We start from the raw sequence: 18,023 nt of genomic DNA, 5'->3' as shown, positions 1-18,023 counted from the left end.
ATTTAATTTAAGAAAAAACAATTCCAAGAGGGAAAAAAAATCATTTCGAACATGCAGCTACTGTAACATATTGTAGACACACACACACACACACACACACACTGGTTGGTTAACAATGAGCCCGAAGGTGCCGTTACCGGTCATGTGCTCATGCTCGATCGCACGCCGTCAGACCTGCTGGGGCCGCTCTGAGCCGTTGCAGTGAACCGATCGCAGCAGATAAGCAGCAGAGCCGTCAGCGGCCCGAGAACTCGGGAGTCCAACCCCACACAACACCGCACACACACCACAATTAATCCCAATTATTAGCTCAGTTGTCAAAACCGCTCACGGTCGACCGTTAATGTGTTAAACTTCAACAGTCGGATGAAGCCTAATTGGTAGCGGAGTTTGTTTCCGCAACACCGTCAGTGAGTACAAGCACTCAGTATTTATAAGACACCAAGGATTCTGCAGCGCTGAGAGAAAAAGCAGCATAAAAATTCCACGCTCGCAGAGAAAAACGGCACTGAACAATTTGTGAGCTCAGCTGCCAGTGCAGCCCTCCACCGTAGAGGGAAGCAAGCTCTTTATTTAGAGGGTTCAAGAACAGCTTGCTCTCTTACTGTGGAACATAATCACCACATTTGTAAACGTAAAGCAGGGCTTTGAATGTGACCATTCATCTTGAGTTACCATGTTGTCGTTCAGACATCAAGGCTCTCCAAGGCCTGCACTCTCCACAGAAACCTACCTTGTATTAAAGAACCAAAGAGGCTTTGCCACAAAGTGCCAAGTAGCCCTGGGTCCTAATAACAGGACCGCTAAAAGCCAACTTATAGCAATTACAGCAGGCAATAATTGAGCGATAGGCAGAGGTTGTTTCTCCTGCTTCACTGTGTTAACTGACGAAACGCCGGAGAGACGGCCGTTTCTTCCCCTTCGGCAGCAAACAAGGTGAAATGCTCGCCAGCATTGTGTCGGACAGCTTCAGCTATTGAGGTTTTGATTGGATTTCCTGGTACAACAGGACACCTTTATTTTACACACACACACACACACACACACACACACACAGAAAACGTCTGGAGGAGATCTGTAATTTGCGGCGTTGAAAGATGTGTTATATGTAGCGTAGAATTCACCGAATACCTGTTGTGTTAAAATAGTGAGTGTGGTCATGAGGGTGTAGCTGCATCTGGATTGTCTGCACAAAGGCTCAGGTTTCCTGAGGCTAAGGTGAGCAAACGCTGCTCATCGGTGGAAAAGCTGAAGCTCCTTTAGCCTCTATGGAGTAAGTGACCATACCAGATCGATATCGAAGGGTGTCTTATCTTTTTTTTCCCTCGTGTCCTGAATTCAACCTGATTTTAGTTCAGTACAATGATTTTCAACATATTCAGTCATGGTCACTTCAAACCTGCCTGATAACACTCTTCTGACCCACGCTCTATAAACGCTTAATTATGTCACTGTGTGTGTGCGTGCGTGCATGTGTGTGTGTGTGTGTTAACTATATTTAATTCAAGAAATAACCCTGAAAGAAAAATACATTTATCAATTCGGAGAATTCCATTGATTCATAGAAGAGAAACGTTAAAGGAATTTATTCCTCATGAATAATTAAATAAAATTACATTGAAAAATTAAATACAATCTTCAAAAAAGGCTCACTTTTGGAGTTCCACAAAGCACATTGTTGGGTCCAGTTTTTCAATTTATATTTTATTTATAAACAAAAGAAAAAAGTAAACTCCTGAACTGCTCAGACCATTACCAACAGAGTACTTTGCTTTTTACTTTTTTTTAAATATACCTTTGACATGTTTCAATAGTGTTACAAACCGGAGGCGTGATAGATTTAATAAAAGTATCAACGAAAGAGGCTGATGATGTTGTGCCACGTTCACATGAAGGAATTTATCTACTTTATCTCTGGGTTTTATAAAGTATTTTCTATTTTGAACTCCAAATTAGGTCCTCTGTTGTCTTCCTGATATAGCCACACAGCACGATGCTGCCTCCACCATGCACATTTAAATGGTTTACACAGGTTGGGCTCTATGGTTGGTTATTAGTATAAGATAGAGTAAGTAGTAGATTACTGAAAGTAATAAATCACTGGAAGTAATTTAGGAAAATGTTTAATTATTAATGGAAGTTATTTACCCATTAACAACTCCTAAAGTAATTGAGTGATTACTTAAAAATGAATAAATCATGAAAAATTATGTATTAATTAAAAGTTATTAATTTGAATAAACTTGTTATTTATTCATTAATAATACAAAGGGACACTGCCAGAGATTCTGGGAAAAGCGAGTACCAAAATATCAGTACACAATAATCACCAGGAATCGATCAATTCAGCTAATAGGCGTTTATTAACAAAAATATGAATTCATAAATAATTCGGAAATTATTTCCTAAACCAACACATCTAACATGGAGATCTATTCTACTAAACAGCAAGCACTATGTATGTGTGTGTGTGTGTGTGTGTGTGTGTGTGTGTGTGTGTGTGTGTGTGTAGACTGAGTGTGAATGAGTGTAATGACATCAAACATATGTTGCGACCTGGATGTATTTTAGAAAGATGTGTTGGTTACTTTGTATTAAGATACATTGGTTTGAGTTATAAATGTTGCATTTGTCTTTAAGAATCAAAGTGTTGCGACAGTGCGACACCGGTTTTGTTTTACGGCAGTCGAGTCGCGGCATGTGGATTGAATGTAACCTGTGTTGGCTGTGGTGAAGAGAGAACATCTAAAAAATATCCAGAACCGGGACAAATAAAGTTTCCCAAAAGAAGACAGAGGAGTCGTGTTTTTCGGGGGTGCAACATGTCCACCAGGGGAAGCAAACATTCGAGGGTCATTGTGATGACCGTGAACGTGTCCACCGGGTGATGGACTAGTTGTTTTACCCATCTAAGATGGCGGTTCTGGTGGGGGCATGGCTGGTTGCTAAGCAACCAGATAAACATATGCGCAGGGGGGTAACTTGTCCATAACCGTGTTTGGATTCAGCGTCCTGAACCAGAACTGTGGTTTTTGCGTTCAGCTGCAGAACAGTGGGACGCTGTGGGACGCTGTGGGACATTGTGGGACATTGTGGGACATTGTGAGACATTGTGAGACATTGTGGGATGCTGTGGGACGCTGTGGGACATTGTGCAGTGGTGAGGAGAGATGCTCACTGGCGTCACTACTACAGTCACAACCTCACCTTCAACCTGCATCTTCCAAGAAAGATCCAAACAATCTGACAGGAAGTAGAAACCTGATGCGTGGTTAGAGTGATGAGAGCCATAAGGACTGAATCAGATTCCTCATGGAGGGTCATGGAGGGTCACGGAAGGTCATGGGATTTCATGGAGGGTCATAGAAGGTCATGGAGGGTCATGATCAATATAAAAAAAACACATGAAGGTTTCAGAATCTCAGTCTGTGTTGAACCTCACTCGGTCTGTGTTGTACGTCAGTCTGTGTTGTACTTCAGTCTGTGTTGTACTTCAGTCTGTGTTGTACCGTGTCAGATTGTCTGAGGCTGCTCTGAACACTGACTACAGATCCACTACAAGTTCCTCTCAGCTGTGCTTCATTCGAGTAAAACCTGTCATTGTAACTGGAACGATACCTGGAGAAGCTCCTCCTCAGTGCATCATTGAACCTCCTGCTCCACTGCCAAAATCCTCATCTGGACATCAGCATTTTCAGCAGAGGACGATTTTCCTCTCACACCATGCCCACAGCCTTCATGTCTTTTAAAACCTTCCAAACTTCTTCCTCAAAACACATCAAAGTTCACGTTATACATTCCTTCAAAAATACTGTGTTCTCCATCATGTTCAGCTACAGTACATGGCCTTCAAACAGCTTGAGAGATTAACCCTGGAACGGCAAGTTGTCTTGTTCTCTAAAGCCGGGATTCCACTGGACTACACTGGACTGGACTGGACTGGTTTGGTCTGTACTGTCTGGTCTGGTCTGGTCTGGTCTGGTCTGGTCTGGACTGGTCTGGACTAACTCGACTCGACTCGACTCGACTCGACTCGACTCGACTCGACTTGACTTGACTTGACTTGACTTGACTTGACTGGACTGGACCAGAATGGAATGGAATGGAATGGAATGGAATGGAATTGAATTGAATTGACTGGGCTGGACTGGACTGGATTGGACTGGACGGGGCTGTACTAAATGGACAGGGCTGGACTGGCCTGTACTAGACTTACTGGACTGGACTGGACTGGACTGGACTATCTGGACTGTACTGGACGGGACGGGACTGGACTAGAATGGCCTGGGCTGGACTACCTGGACTGGACCTAGATTGGACTCGACTCGGCAGGCATGAATTGGACTAACTAGGCTGGACTGGACTAAATGCACTTGACTCCACTGTACTGGACTGGACGGGACGGACCGGCTCTGGAATACCTCGACTAACTGGACTGGGCTTGACTTGACTTGACTTGACTTGACTTGACTTGACTTGACTTGACTGGTCTCAACTGGACTTGTCAAGTCTGGTTTGATTTGGACTAATAGTACTGGAATGGACAGGATTAGACTAGTCTGGACTGGACTTGACTTGACTTGATTGGACTGGACTGGACTGGACTGGACAGACCTGGTGGACCAACTGGACTAACTGGACTGGACTCGACAGGCCTGTAATGGACTTACTGGACAAGACTGGACTGGACTAACAGGACTAGATAAGCCTGAATTGGACTAACTGGACTGGACTGGACTGGACTGGACTGGACTTGACGGGACGGGACGGGACGGGACGGGACGGGACGGGACGGGACGGGACTGAACTGGATTGGACAGTTTTCGTTCATTCCCACTGCAAATTGTGAATGGTCCTGAAAGAACGGACCCCAAATGTTACCATTTTTCGTCACCCTTCCGTTGGGTAACCCAGTACTACAGAAAGGGTCTGATAAGGAAGAGCAAAGCACATCTGTCTACTGATTGGTCTGTGATTCACATCACAAAGCATGTAGTATTTAAATATGTCAATGACTGTATGAATCGTCTGTTGCAGTTTACAGACTCTGCTTTGTACACACTGGTTGTTTTGTTAACTGCTGCGGCTGCAATTTCCATGTTGGTCTGAGGGGGTGGAGACTGTTGTTGCATGATGACATCATATATCTGCGTCGTTCACAACCCCGCCTATACTTTTACCGGACTCTCCGTGGTGTGGCTGAGCAACACAGTTGGCTCTGGGCTTCAGTCTGTCCCGTCACATTGTGGCCAGTGGAAACTGAGCTTAGTTCTTTCTTTACGTCTTAAACAAAGCTGATCAATGATTTGCATTGAAATAAACTGTTAAGAGTGAAACATGTCAAATCTTTGAAAGATGTACTTTTCTTCTGATTTGATCCAAATCTTCCAAACGGCCGGTGTACAGACATGTTCATCCTGTCTGGTAGGAAACACTGGTGACTTCGTCTTCTCACTTCTTTCCATGAGGCAGATGAGAAGCTTTAAATGTCCAAAATGTCCTCAGCTGAGTATTAGGAACAACTGAAGGACGGGAGCAGTCAGAATCATCCTGTCATAGAGGGGTGGTGGTGGTTTCAGCGTCATGGCCTGATGCAGCTCTGCACTACTGTGGGAGAAACGCAGGTTTCTCAGGGGGTTTTGTCACTGACACGATGTCTGTTGCATTTCTGTGTCTTAAATGTTCCTTTCAGCTTCCTTTCTTACACCACAGAGCACGACTTCAGTCTCTGGAAGGACGGAAGGATCTTTGGAGTCAGACTGACTGATAACAAACAGCACTAAACACTGTGGACCTCAGAACCAGAGAATATCTTCTATCTTCCCCCTGTCGCTTCATCTAATGTCAGTGGAAGTACAATAAATGTGCATCTGCTCCTTTTGTTCATATTCTGGCCCTGAAAGTATTTTCTCTCTCTCTCTCTCTCTCTCACACACACACACACACACACACACACACACACACACACAGACAACAAATTGAGAAACGAAATCCTGGGTTTCCATCAATTCGAAACAATTATTTAAAAAAAATCATGCGACATTTTTCCTGAAAATGAATGGATAAAAAGTCATATGTAAAAAAAAAGAAAAAAAAGAAATGATATCTCCATAATTCCCATCAAGAAAAAAATGTAAATGTTTTCTATTACAAAAAGAAAATGTGATGGATTTACTTGTATTTATGTCATATTTGTGTTGCGCTAAAGCAGATTGTGTTTCCTTCCTGCAGCTGTTTGTGTACAAAGATAAAAATCCGTGTCTCTGTATCACACTGGCCTGAAATACAGTCGAAACTGCTTCTCTGACTACGGCAGTTCCATATTTGTTAAATCTAAAGTGGATTACGCCGGCTAACATATTAAGGAATGTGCCTTCAAATGTTTATCTGGCCGCTCAGATTACATGGTTTGGGTTAAACTGCTTGAGAAAGAGTATTTATGAGGAACACAGCAGTGGAAAACACAAACATCCCTCTTGGAAGAAGGAGTGTGTGATGCAGGAGGGACTCAGACACTGAACACATTAGTCTTTTCTCCTCCCGAACCATTGTGTGGAGCTGAGAGGCCACAGTGTGTCCCCAATCCCTTTCCCAGGCTGCAGCTCTGCACTGCAGCCTGCAAAGCCCAGGTTTCCTTTGGGTCGCTCCCCTTTTAGCCTCCTTTTCACCTTTCTCAGACAATGGATCCAGCCCACTCCGAGCAGCAGCCGCCAAACAGCCAGTGAATAAAGTTAGTCCAACAGGCAGCCCTTAAACCCACCCCGAGACTGCAGCCGCGCAGCCACACTCGCAGGATTGTTTGTTAATAGTCCAATTAGATAATTGCCATCTTCACTCCTTTTCCTCTCTGTTTCCCATAAAGGCATGAATGGCAGTCAGGGAGGGGGCAGCTTGAAGAGGGCTTCTGGCCGGCTAAGGTGACGAGAAGGGCCAGAGAATGTCCCTTCCACTAGGCCACCGGTTTGAATTGAATCATTGTAGCCTAATCAATGGTCTTATTGGATTACTGGCTGCTGCTGTGTTCAGAGATATTGTTGCACTGACAATGAAAATAGCTAAGAGTTGGTGGGTGGGGGGCGGGGGGGGGGGGGGGGGGGGGGGGGGGGGGGGGGGGGGGGAGGTGGGGGCCATTCCAGGGGAGTGTTCGTCTCTGTGGGGGGGGGGGGTGTGTGTGTGGCTTAAGCACTACTGACAAGTTTTGTTCCCCTTTTTTGTCTTTCTTTCCAAATCTGCAGGTTCAGATCGTGAGAGCTGAAGATGGCTTCTGGGGTGCACTCGTTTGAATGCTGAAGGACGAGGCGACGGTGGCGGCGGTGATAGTGGCGGGGGGAGATAGTGGCAGTGGCGGCGGCCGGGATGAGCTGCCAGAGTCGTCTTGGGATACGGAGAACTTTGGTCCAGATGGTGTCAAAGAGGAGCGTGATGAGGCTGCAGTCCTCGCGGTGGCCGGGGTGTTAGTGTCTTCAAACGTTTGGCTGGATGTGGACCTCACCACTCTCGCTCGCTCTCTCTCTCTCTCTCTCTCTCTCTCTCTCTCGCTCTCTCTCTCGCTCTCGCTCTCTCCCACTCCCTCTCTGGTTCTCTCCCAGTAGTCTCCTGCCTACGGCAGCTTAGCGGTGAAGTCGGCACATTGCAGAATTCCGTTGATTGGTGACAAAGCCAAGGGGAAAAACAGGATCAAAGTTCGCCGACATGCCGGAACAATCAGGTGCGCAGAGAAAAGTCGGCAGGGAAATGTCCGTCTGAGTTCTGCTGGGGGAAGAATGAAGCGAGCGGGAACTTTTTTCGGGTGTGGAAGAGTGGTACCTCTGTGATTGTGTGCGTTGCCAGACAAGACCAATCATTTGTCTTGATTCCCGGGGCTGAGAGCAGCAAACTGAGGGGGCCGGGACCAGCAGACCCCTCCATCAACACCTCATCTGCTTCCCCAAACAATTTAGCGTATTCATGAGGCTACGCAAATGTGGAGGCAGCGAAATTACGGTAATCAATCGAAACAGCGAGTGCGCATCCATGGCTCTGATTATTTGGAGATCACCTATCAGCCTGATGCGTATGTAAGGAGGAAAGGGAGGCACTGAATTACTGCTGAGTTTGACTGTGAAGTCCATGATCATTGGGCAGGGGGGTTTGGTCAGTGATAATAGGGCTCCTCGGTCGGCCGACGGAAGTATTTCTCCAAACATTAGATAGCTGACTCTGCACCGCTGAAAGGTGCTGTTTTGAAACTAAAACCCACACTGACAAGACGAGCCGCTCAGCCGCGTTCTCCGCAATCTCCTTTTTTTTCCCCACCTGACAAAGGGAAAAAAGAGGCGGACAAGCCACAAGTCTAAGAGGATAAACTGAGCATGGAGGTCAGGTACAGCCAAGACACGGAGGGGATGGTGCTGAAGAATGGACTGAAGGAGGGGAAGGACGGGAAGGACTCCCAGGGCAGCTTGTCCAAAAGCTTCCTGAAGGAGCAGCAGGACTCCTTCTCCCCCTCTGGGACGGTGGACAACTGCGACAAGAGCAGAGGAGGCGCAGGAGACCCCGACTACTGCCGGAGAATCCTGGTCCGAGGTGAGGCTGCAGCTGCTTTTCACCCGTTTACACACACACACACACACACACACACACACACACGCACACACACAGACACACACACACACACACACACACACACACAGACATACAATCAAAAGGAAAGAAGCTGCCTAAAAGACGGATTTTTACTTTATAATTTCCAAAATAAAAAACGTTAATTCAACCAAATTAGAGAGAATTTTTCAGACACTCCATTCACATTACTTTGATGCACACATTTGATGATAAAATGCTGATCTCAATATCATGGCCTTCAAAACTTTACTGGAAAAAATGGGCAATAATTTAATAAACACATTTTACAATTGCTGTAGTAAATTAAATGAAGCGTTGAATGATCAGAAATGATAACAACAACAATAATAATAATAATAATAATAATAATAATAATAATAATAATAATAATAATAATGATAATAATGATAATAATAATAGTAATAATAATAATAATGATGATGATTAAATAAAGGCAATCTTTATTTATTATCAGCTCATCTGTATTTCACTTTATTGTTCATGTGGAATAAATACCACTCGTTTTGTTTACATTTAATTGTGAGCAGTGTGATGTTCATGCAATTTAATTTTTCCGGGGCATGAATTGAATGAACATTCAAGATGAAGGCAGAAGAAGTTAGTTTTCATGGATAATTACTGATAGATTGTATGTCAAAGAGGCGACAGCTCAGCGAGATCCTCAGCGAGATCTTCCCGACTCTTCTTTATCTCAGTCGGAACAAAAAGAAAAGACGAAACACAGCCACCATACAAACTGGATTTAATACAAAGGTGTTCAGAAAATCTGCAGGAAAGATGTACTGATCTCAATAGGAGCCATCACTTGTCACTTATCTGCTTATTTATTTTGCATCCCAAAAAATTATTATCAGCCTGTTCTCCTGAAAATTAACTCCACTTTTATGAATTATGAATGCATATTTAGACCTGGGTCGAAATTAAATTATAACTACAAGGCTGTTTTTATTAGTGAGGCTGCAAACACACACATGCCTTAGAAATTAATTAATTTCAATAAATATATTATTACAATATCTAAATTAGAGTATAATAAAAATATGATTAAAACATTTTTTATCCAGAGTTACCTCTTAAAAAACTGTTTACTGATATATTTGATTTATTTCTTTTAACTTGCCCCTCTAGTAGGCCACTAATGCTAATAATGCTAATAATAATAATGCTAATAATAATAATAATTATTATAATAATAATAATAATAATAATTATTATTATTATTATTATTATAAGAAGAAGAAGAAGAAGAAGAAGAAGAAGAATTGTACCTGGCTCCACCTGGGAGTGAAGCGCTTGTGTGCAGAGGATGAGAGTGTGTTTTGCGATGGTTGCAGACGCTAAAGGCTCCATTCGAGAAATCATCCTGCCCAAAGGCTTGGACCTGGACCGGCCCAAGCGGACCAGAACCTCCTTCACCGCCGAGCAGCTGTACCGGCTGGAGATGGAGTTCCAGAGGTGTCAGTACGTAGTGGGGAGGGAGCGCACAGAACTGGCTCGGCAACTCAACCTGTCTGAGACTCAGGTACACACACACACACACACACACACACACACACACACACACACACACACACACACACACACACACACACACACACACACACACACACACACACTGACCTGCCCCGGGCAGAGAAATGAATGGTAAAATGTTGCAAACAGTCAGGTTTATTTTATTTTGGTGAATTTTTAAATTAAATATCAGATATAAAATATTCTGAGTTTAATCAGAGGCACTTCTCTCTCACATAAAGGAAAACACATATACCTTCATAATTCCATTACAGTAATTCCATTTAATTTCTGAACACATAAATGAGCAGATATTGATGAAGATGAAGGAGTTTAATCAGAAATGTTTCCATCGCTGTCGACAGCGCCTGTCATTTATGTTGAAAATCGGACTCATGAATGGGAGAAGGTGCATTGTGTGTGAGGAGCCTGGCCTGAAGTGTGTTACGAAGGATGGTAGGAAATGTTCCCTCAAACATTCTATTTTAATATTAGAGGAGAGGCGATGAGGCTGATCAGAGGGTTTGATCTGTGGCTGTGCCATGAAGAGGTCAGCGGCGGGTCGGCGGCGTCCGGCGGGGCTGACCTGTGTTTGACACCAGATTCCAGCGCAGGTCACCCGGTCACTCAGCTTCACTTCATTTCACCTCCTTTCTTTCTCCAGACGTGTAAAATGGCTGAAAGCGCGGCGGCCTGGTGTGAATGTGCTTCCTGCCAGAGCCCCGTCACGCCGTCTCCCCTCTCCAACACATTCCTCCATTCCAGCCACTTATCAGCTTGAACTTTGTCGTTTGAACGACGTTTGTGGTTCACGCATTTGTTTGAAGTGCGTCTAAACAGCCGGCCAGTGTTGCGCTGCAGTTTCCCACCATGGCGTTTGGACAGAAAGCGTCTTGTTGCTCTGGACCTCCGCTCGCCGCTCCTCCTCTCAATAACGGGCCACCGTCTGAAAGGCGAAGAAATATGAGAAGCAGTGAAATGAGCAACGTGAAGCAGGGAGGACCGGCTGCGACGGGCCGCGGATGTAAAATGGTCGTTATCGGCCTGCGGGGAGTTAAAAGCGGCGAGCGGAGAGAGGAGCAGAGACGCCGTGATGTGATTGGGCCGAGCCCAGGACCACTTGGTCCACATGTGTTCCTGGGCGGAAAGACGTTTGATCGGTTTGATTGTAGTGAAGTCTGGAAGTCACGAAGACGGAACAGGATCGAGGTGCTCGATCTCAACCTTTGACTATCATCCTCACTAACCTGCAGGAACTCCACAACGTCAACTCACTGGCAGACATTTTCATTTTTAGGAACTGATTGGCAGCTTAAAAGTACCGCAGTTTAAAAGAGGGTGAAACCTTTAAAGTAGGCCTTCAGGTCAGGGTCAGGGACTCCAGCAGTAAATACAAGAAGGCCGCTGTGCTTCAGCTGTTTTAAAAGGAATGTACAGAACGTTTGTGTTTGGAGGAGACGTTCTGTATTTCCTGGCTTGAGAAAGGCCCGTTTCTCTGGGTTTTCAAAGTAAATGTAAATGAAGGGCGGCAAGGCGCCAGTGTGGCAGGAGGACAATAAACACAAACCAGACACTGGATCTGTTTTTAGAAAAAAAAACTGGATTTCTACTGATGCTTTGTGCTTTCCTGTGTACACACTGTGTACACACAAATGAAATGGGAAAAAAAACATTCACATTAGTACCTCTTTATTTTCAGTCATAATTCAAGCCTCTAAAACCTCCGTCACAGTGAATCTATTAATCCCTGAATGTTTTTGTTGCTCTGGTTGTCACATGAGTGTGAGAATGTCACACCAGCTCAAAGAGCCGTGTGTGTGTGTGTGTGTGTGTGTGTGCTGGTGTGTGACTGGCTGTGCTCTGTGCCCGGTCCAGGTGAAGGTGTGGTTCCAGAACCGCCGTACGAAGCAGAAGAAGGATCAGGGGAAGGACTCGGAGCTGCGCTCGGTGGTGTCGGAGACGGCGGCGACCTGCAGCGTGCTCAGACTGCTGGAGCAGGGCCGCCTGCTGACGCCTCCGGGCCTGCCGGGCCTGCTGCCCCACTGCGGCGGCGGTGGCACGCTGGGCTCAGCACTGCGCGCCCCCTCCATGGCCGTGGCGAGTAACGGCGGTGGCGGTGGTGGCGGCGGCGGCGGCGGCACAGCAGGCGGCAGCCCCCCGCTCCCCGCCGTCACCAGCTCAGGGACTGTGGCGGGCCTGCAGAGCTCGCCGGCGGCTCACGGCCTCTTCAGCTTCCCCATGCCCTCCCTGCTGAGCGGCGTGGCCACGCGCATCTCCTCCAACCCCCTGTCCATGGCCGGCTCGCTGGCCGGGAACCTGCAGGAACTCTCGGCGCGCTACCTGAGCTCGTCCGCCTTTGAACCTTACTCGCGGACCAATGGCAAAGAATCCCTGGACAAGAAAATTCTGGAATGATGCCTTGCTTCTTCACCAGCTGACGCCTGCTTTCCTCTGGAAGCGTTCTGTTTTGTGTGTCGGTTCACCTGTCTGTGTGGCGTTCTGTAGCTCTTCATGTAATCCGGTTGCACATCTGGCGCCTTGCGGTAGGGAGAGAACAAAGGCCCGCTCAGCTCGGCGAACAAAGAACCGCTGGGCCAACCAAGGTCTGCACAGAATGTTCCAGCGGGACTTTGTGGAGGGGGAATTAGAAGAGGGGTGGCGAGGAGAGAGTGGAGGCGTTTCAGCAGACGTCCCTGCAGGCAGACCAGAGACAGGAAGTGGCGTCTCTCCCACCCGGTGGATTCACCGGGAGCAGCGGTCTGAAGGAGCCCATCACTCCATTCTTTACGTTTGAAAATGGCAGCGTCGCGAAGGAGCAGCGCAGCAGAAAGTGTCTCCAGTGGATGCGGGGCGCCCGGCGTGGTGCGTTCAGGAGCCACGGCATCTTGTGTAAATCTGTTTGTATGAAGCGAAGCTGGAGCAGGAGGTCACAGTTTGGTGTTTGGACTTGTTCAGTGTCATTTCTCTGTTTCAGGGAAGATCTTTCACACTTCAGAGCCGAGATCTTCCCTTTGTGGCATTTTTGTCTTGCAGATGCAGTACCTGGTGTTTTTTCTGTTCCGTCCGTTGGTCTGTGATTTTAAAACCACTGTGAGTTCTCAGAGTTTTGGTGTACAGTTTCTATTCTGTGCAGAGTCGGAGAACGGCTTTTCAACCACGGGAAGATGTATGCTTTGTTGAACATCACAAGGTTCTTCAGTCATTACGATTATATAATAGCCTTTCTTCAAACCGCACAGCTTTCATGAACCGTGGAGGCAGACTGATGCACGTGGAGACTGAATGGAATTATTGTAGTATAAAATGAGAAATGTACCCTAAAATTGTTATTTTATTGTAAATTATTCACTTCTGTAATTAATAGAATATTAGTCTATCTGGAAAATCATGGATGGGTGAATGTGTTAGCAGGTTGAGGAATCAATCAAAAGCTCTTTGGTGCTGTTGTTGTGAAATATCTTGAAATTGTGAAACGTGTGGTACAAATGTGCATATATATTATGTATATGGCTACAGACAAAGACAAGTGTTTTTTTTTTCATTTTCTTTCCTACATGTTGCTACTCTGAATGAAGTTATGATAAATTTCATGAGTGTTACCTCTTCTACACCAGCGTGCCATCTTTCAGTGTGGCTCATTGTCAGTCCAACATCACACGCTCACCTTTTACTGTTTTATCAAACACACAAGTCAAGGTTTTTTGGGGTTTTTTTTCAAAATTGCATTGCTGAAAATGATTGAATCGATCCTAAAGCGATCGCCGGCCAACAAAGCTTCAGAAACATGTCAAGTCAGCTTTATTTCTGGTGCACTTTAAAACCACTGTGGCTGAAGCCAAAGTGCATCACATAAAATACAAAAATACAATAGGAGAGTATCAACAGTAAAATACAGTAAAAGCCAAACGATAAAACCAGGCACAGATTTGCAAACATGGTCAAAAGACAAGCAATAAAAATGGGTCTGAAGATGACTTTTAAAAGTGGGCAGTGAGGCAAATTGTGTGGTGGCAGTGGAGCTCATAATACAACAGAACAAGCCCCGCCCCCTCTGGGCTTTGGTTTGGACCTCGGTTCCTCCAGAAGCAGCTGATCAGCTGACGGAGGCTCCAAGCAGGGGTGGAGGGGTGAGGCAGACCATTCAGTGATTTAAAAACTAATAAAAGAATGTTTCAATGAATTGTAAAATTCCTGGGCAGCAAGGATGGAGTCACGTGCTCCAGGTAGAAGGTCCTGGAAGAACTACAGACGGGCCAAGGAGGACTGACCGACTCCAACATAAAGTGTCACACTAATCCAGCCGGGATGAAATAAAAGCATGGATTACTGTTTCAAAGATGACGTAATTCAAACTTTAAGAAACTTTCTGCCTGTAGTAACCTTCTTGAAGTTAAAGAGGCGACTGAGTGTCCCTGAAGATGAGGCGCAGATTTTTACATTTTGAGAGTTTTTGAGAGTTTGGAAAAAAAAAAGTTTTGTTTTTTTTCTTTTTTAACTACCCTGGAACCGTTTAATCACCATGAGCGTGTTTAAACTGAAAATACAACTTTTTAAAGAAGCCAGAGAATTGAATGTTTCATGAGGATTTGAATTGACCCGGTGTTGATTTGGTAATTACTGCTGTTTAGACGAGAAACCGATGAGTGAACAGAAGAAGCCGTCTGGAAGCTGCTTCATCTTTCATTTCATTTCCAGAGCTCGAGGCAAAAACTCACAAACACAACTTCAAGCTAAATGTTAAATGTCGCTGAAGGAACATGTTCCTTCTCCACAAGAGACGCAAACCTAAAACTTGTCTTTCAATCTGTCATTCACGAGCAAATGGCTTTTCATTTGGTTTCTTTGTTTAATGGACCACGACCAACTATCAGACTGAATAGTCCTGCTCATGTGGACACACAGAGCTCCACATTTGGATTGACTCTGATTCAATCTCTGATCGACTCATTTGGCACTGAGATTAGAGTTAATCTGAGATCTGCTCAATCCCCCAGAATAAAACCCAGCCGAAAAATTGGTAAATACAAAAGTAATTAAAGGCGTGTGGAAAGCTGATTGATTACGACTGAGCTTCCTCCCAAGCAGTCGCCTCTAATGTAGAGCTTTTATTTACTGCTGCTAATGGCACAAGTGGAAAACATTAATATTGTTGAAGCTGGAATTCTGATGAACGAGTTATTAAAGCATGAAAAAACACTTGATAAGTGATTAAATAGAAGAGAGAGGAAACGACTTCAACTCAGCAAATATTAAAATCACAGCAAGTCTGAGGAGCAGCACCGTACCTTATTTCTTTGTCTTTGCCCTGGATTCTGCTGTTTTTTTTCCAGGCAGGTTTTACAAACTGTGAATAAATAATTAAATGCAAATAATAATAATAATAATAATAACAATAATAATAATAATAATTCCTTTATTAAAACAACAACTAAATGCACATGATTAAAGGTTAACTATGATCATGTCAATGTTCTGATATAAATACAATAAAATCAAAGTGAATTTGTGATAAATTCAGGGATTTTCTTCTGTCACATCAGTTTCTTTGTGTAATAAATTCATACTAAATGTAGACGACAAAAAGAAAGACGAGACGGAGCTCTGCTTTATGCAGCAGGTTTCTAATGAGTGTTTAAAGTACTGCAGAGAAGTGTGTGTGTGTGTGTGTGTGTGTGTGTGTGTGTGTGTGTGTGTGTGTGTGTGTGTGTGTGTGTGTGTGTGTGTGTGTGTGTGTGTGTGTGTGTGTGTGTGTGTGTGTGTGTGTGAAAGAACAAAAGTACAGCAAGACAGACTCAAGTACTGAGGTGAGAATATCCAATCCAAATATCTTAGTCATTGCAATGATCTGATTCATCACAACTAACAACCCTTATAACACAATATAATATAATATAATATAATATAATATAATATAATATAATATAATATAATATAATATAACATAATATAATATAATATAATATAATATAATATAATATAATATAATATAATATAATATAATATAATATAATATAATATAATATAATATAATATAATATAATATAATATAACATAATATAATATAATATAATATAATATAATATAATATAATATAATGTATAGTATAGTACAATGTGTTGCAGATTGCTCAGCCGAATAGAACTCACAGTAGAAATGTGCAGAAACAGAAGGAAGTGAAGCTCTTTTCAGATCACAGCCACAGAAACCAAAAGAAACCAACAAACCTCCCCACTGAGTCTGGGAATCTCCCTCAACCAAACAGAAAAAGGCTGGTACTGCCCCTCCTACCCCTCCCCAACACCCCCCCACTCCCTACCTCCCTCGTCTAACCCCCACTTATTCTCTCCCTTCACTTCAGGTCCAATTAGAAGAAGGTCGGGAGGGTTTGTAAGTGTTTTTTTCTTTGGGGGTGTGGGTAGGTGGGGATTGGAGGAGGGGGATAGGAAGAGGGGGGTAGGAGGAGGGGGTAGGATGGGGTAGGAGGGGATAGGAGGAGGTAGGGGGAGAGTGGTAGGAGGGCTAGGATAGGGTAGGAAGAGGGGGTAGGTGGGCATATGAGGAGGGGAGCAGGTAAGGGTAGGAGGAGGTAGGAGGAGGGGTTAGGAGGAAGGGTGGGGAGTATGTTAGGGTAGGTAGGAAGGTAGGTGAGGGTAGGAGGGGGTAGGTTATGGTAGGCAGGGGTAGGTGGGGTTAGGTTGGGGTAGGCAAGGGTATGTGGGGGTAGGAGGACGGGTTGGTGGGGGGTATAAGGATGGGTGTTAGTGGGGTTAGGAGGAGGTAGGAGGAGGGTGGGGAGTATGTTAGGGTAGGTAGGGTTAGTAGGGGTAGAAGAAGGGGTATGAGGGGGTAGGAGGAGGGTAGGTTGGGAGAGGTTTGGGTAGGGTGAAGTGAGGGTGGAGGTGACCAAAGTGAAGGTGGAGGTGAGCACAGTGAGGGTGGAGGTGACCAAAGTGAAGGTGGAGGTGAGCACAGTGAGGGTGGAGGTGACCAGAGTGAAGGTGGAGGTGAGGGTGGAGGTGATCACAGTGAGGGTAGAGGTGACCACAATGAGGGTGGAGGTGATCACAGTGAGGGTAGAGGTGACCACAATGAGGGTGGAGGTGATCACAGTGAGGGTGGAAGTGACCAGAGTGAGGGTGGAAGTGAGGGTGGAGGTGTAGACCAAGCGATAAACACAGAGCTCAGCTGTTCTCCACCTTACCAGTCTGATCCTCTCAGAATCTGAATTCCACCAAAGTGGGGCTGAAATCTTTCCGTTCAACCCAAAACTGCAGTTCCTGGTGTTTCAAATTAAACTTCCTCATATTCTTGAGCTACAGTAACTGACTGTAAGACACCAATCAAGGCTCTTTGTAAAATAAGAATTGAAGATATTGTTTGTCTTCCCAAAAATAAAATGCTGATCGTCCAACCATCGTCTGGCCGATCGTCTGTCCAATCGCCTTGCTGATCGTCCAACCATCATCTGGCCGATCGTCTGCCCAGTCACCTTGCCAATTGTCTGGCCAATCGTCTGTAAAGTCGCCTTGCCAATCGTCTGGCCGATCGTCTGTCCAGTTGCCTTGCCGATCGTCTGGCCGATCGTCTGTCCAGTTGCCTTGCTGATCGTCTGGCCGATCGTCTGTCCAGTTGCCTTGCTGATCGTCTGGCCGATCGTCTGTCCAGTCGCCTTGCTGATCGTCTGGCCGATCGTCTGTCCAGTTGCCTTGCTGATCGTCTGGCCGATCTCTGTCCAGTCGCCTTGCTGATCGTCTGGCCGATCGTCTGTCCAGTCGCCTTGCCAATCGTCTGGCCGATCGTCTGTCCAGTCGCCTTGCTGATCGTCTGGCCGATCGTCTGTCCAGTTGCCTTGCCGATCGTCTGGCCGATCGTCTGTCCAGTTGCCT

At 45.2% G+C, this 18,023-nt stretch overlaps 1 protein-coding gene across 1 annotated transcript; it reads left to right on the top strand.

Moving 5' to 3' along the window:
• Nucleotides 1-8,342: 8,342 nt before the first annotated feature.
• On the top strand, nt 8,343-12,552 carry vax1 (ventral anterior homeobox 1; the record flags this gene model as incomplete). Its single annotated transcript, XM_080507110.1, has 3 exons — nt 8,343-8,565; nt 9,960-10,147; nt 12,013-12,552. The coding sequence occupies exons 1-3, from the start codon at nt 8,352-8,354 to the stop codon at nt 12,550-12,552; spliced, it is 942 nt and encodes a 313-aa protein (XP_080363236.1). The 5' UTR covers nt 8,343-8,351.
• Between the last annotated feature and the right edge of the window lie 5,471 nt (nt 12,553-18,023).

This window comes from Blennius ocellaris (genome assembly GCF_963422515.1).
Source record: "Blennius ocellaris genome assembly, chromosome: 13".
In the NCBI taxonomy this organism is placed as follows: domain Eukaryota; kingdom Metazoa; phylum Chordata; class Actinopteri; order Blenniiformes; family Blenniidae; genus Blennius; species Blennius ocellaris.
Note: the sequence above shows the minus strand (reverse complement) of the source record. Positions and strands in the feature narration are given on the sequence as shown.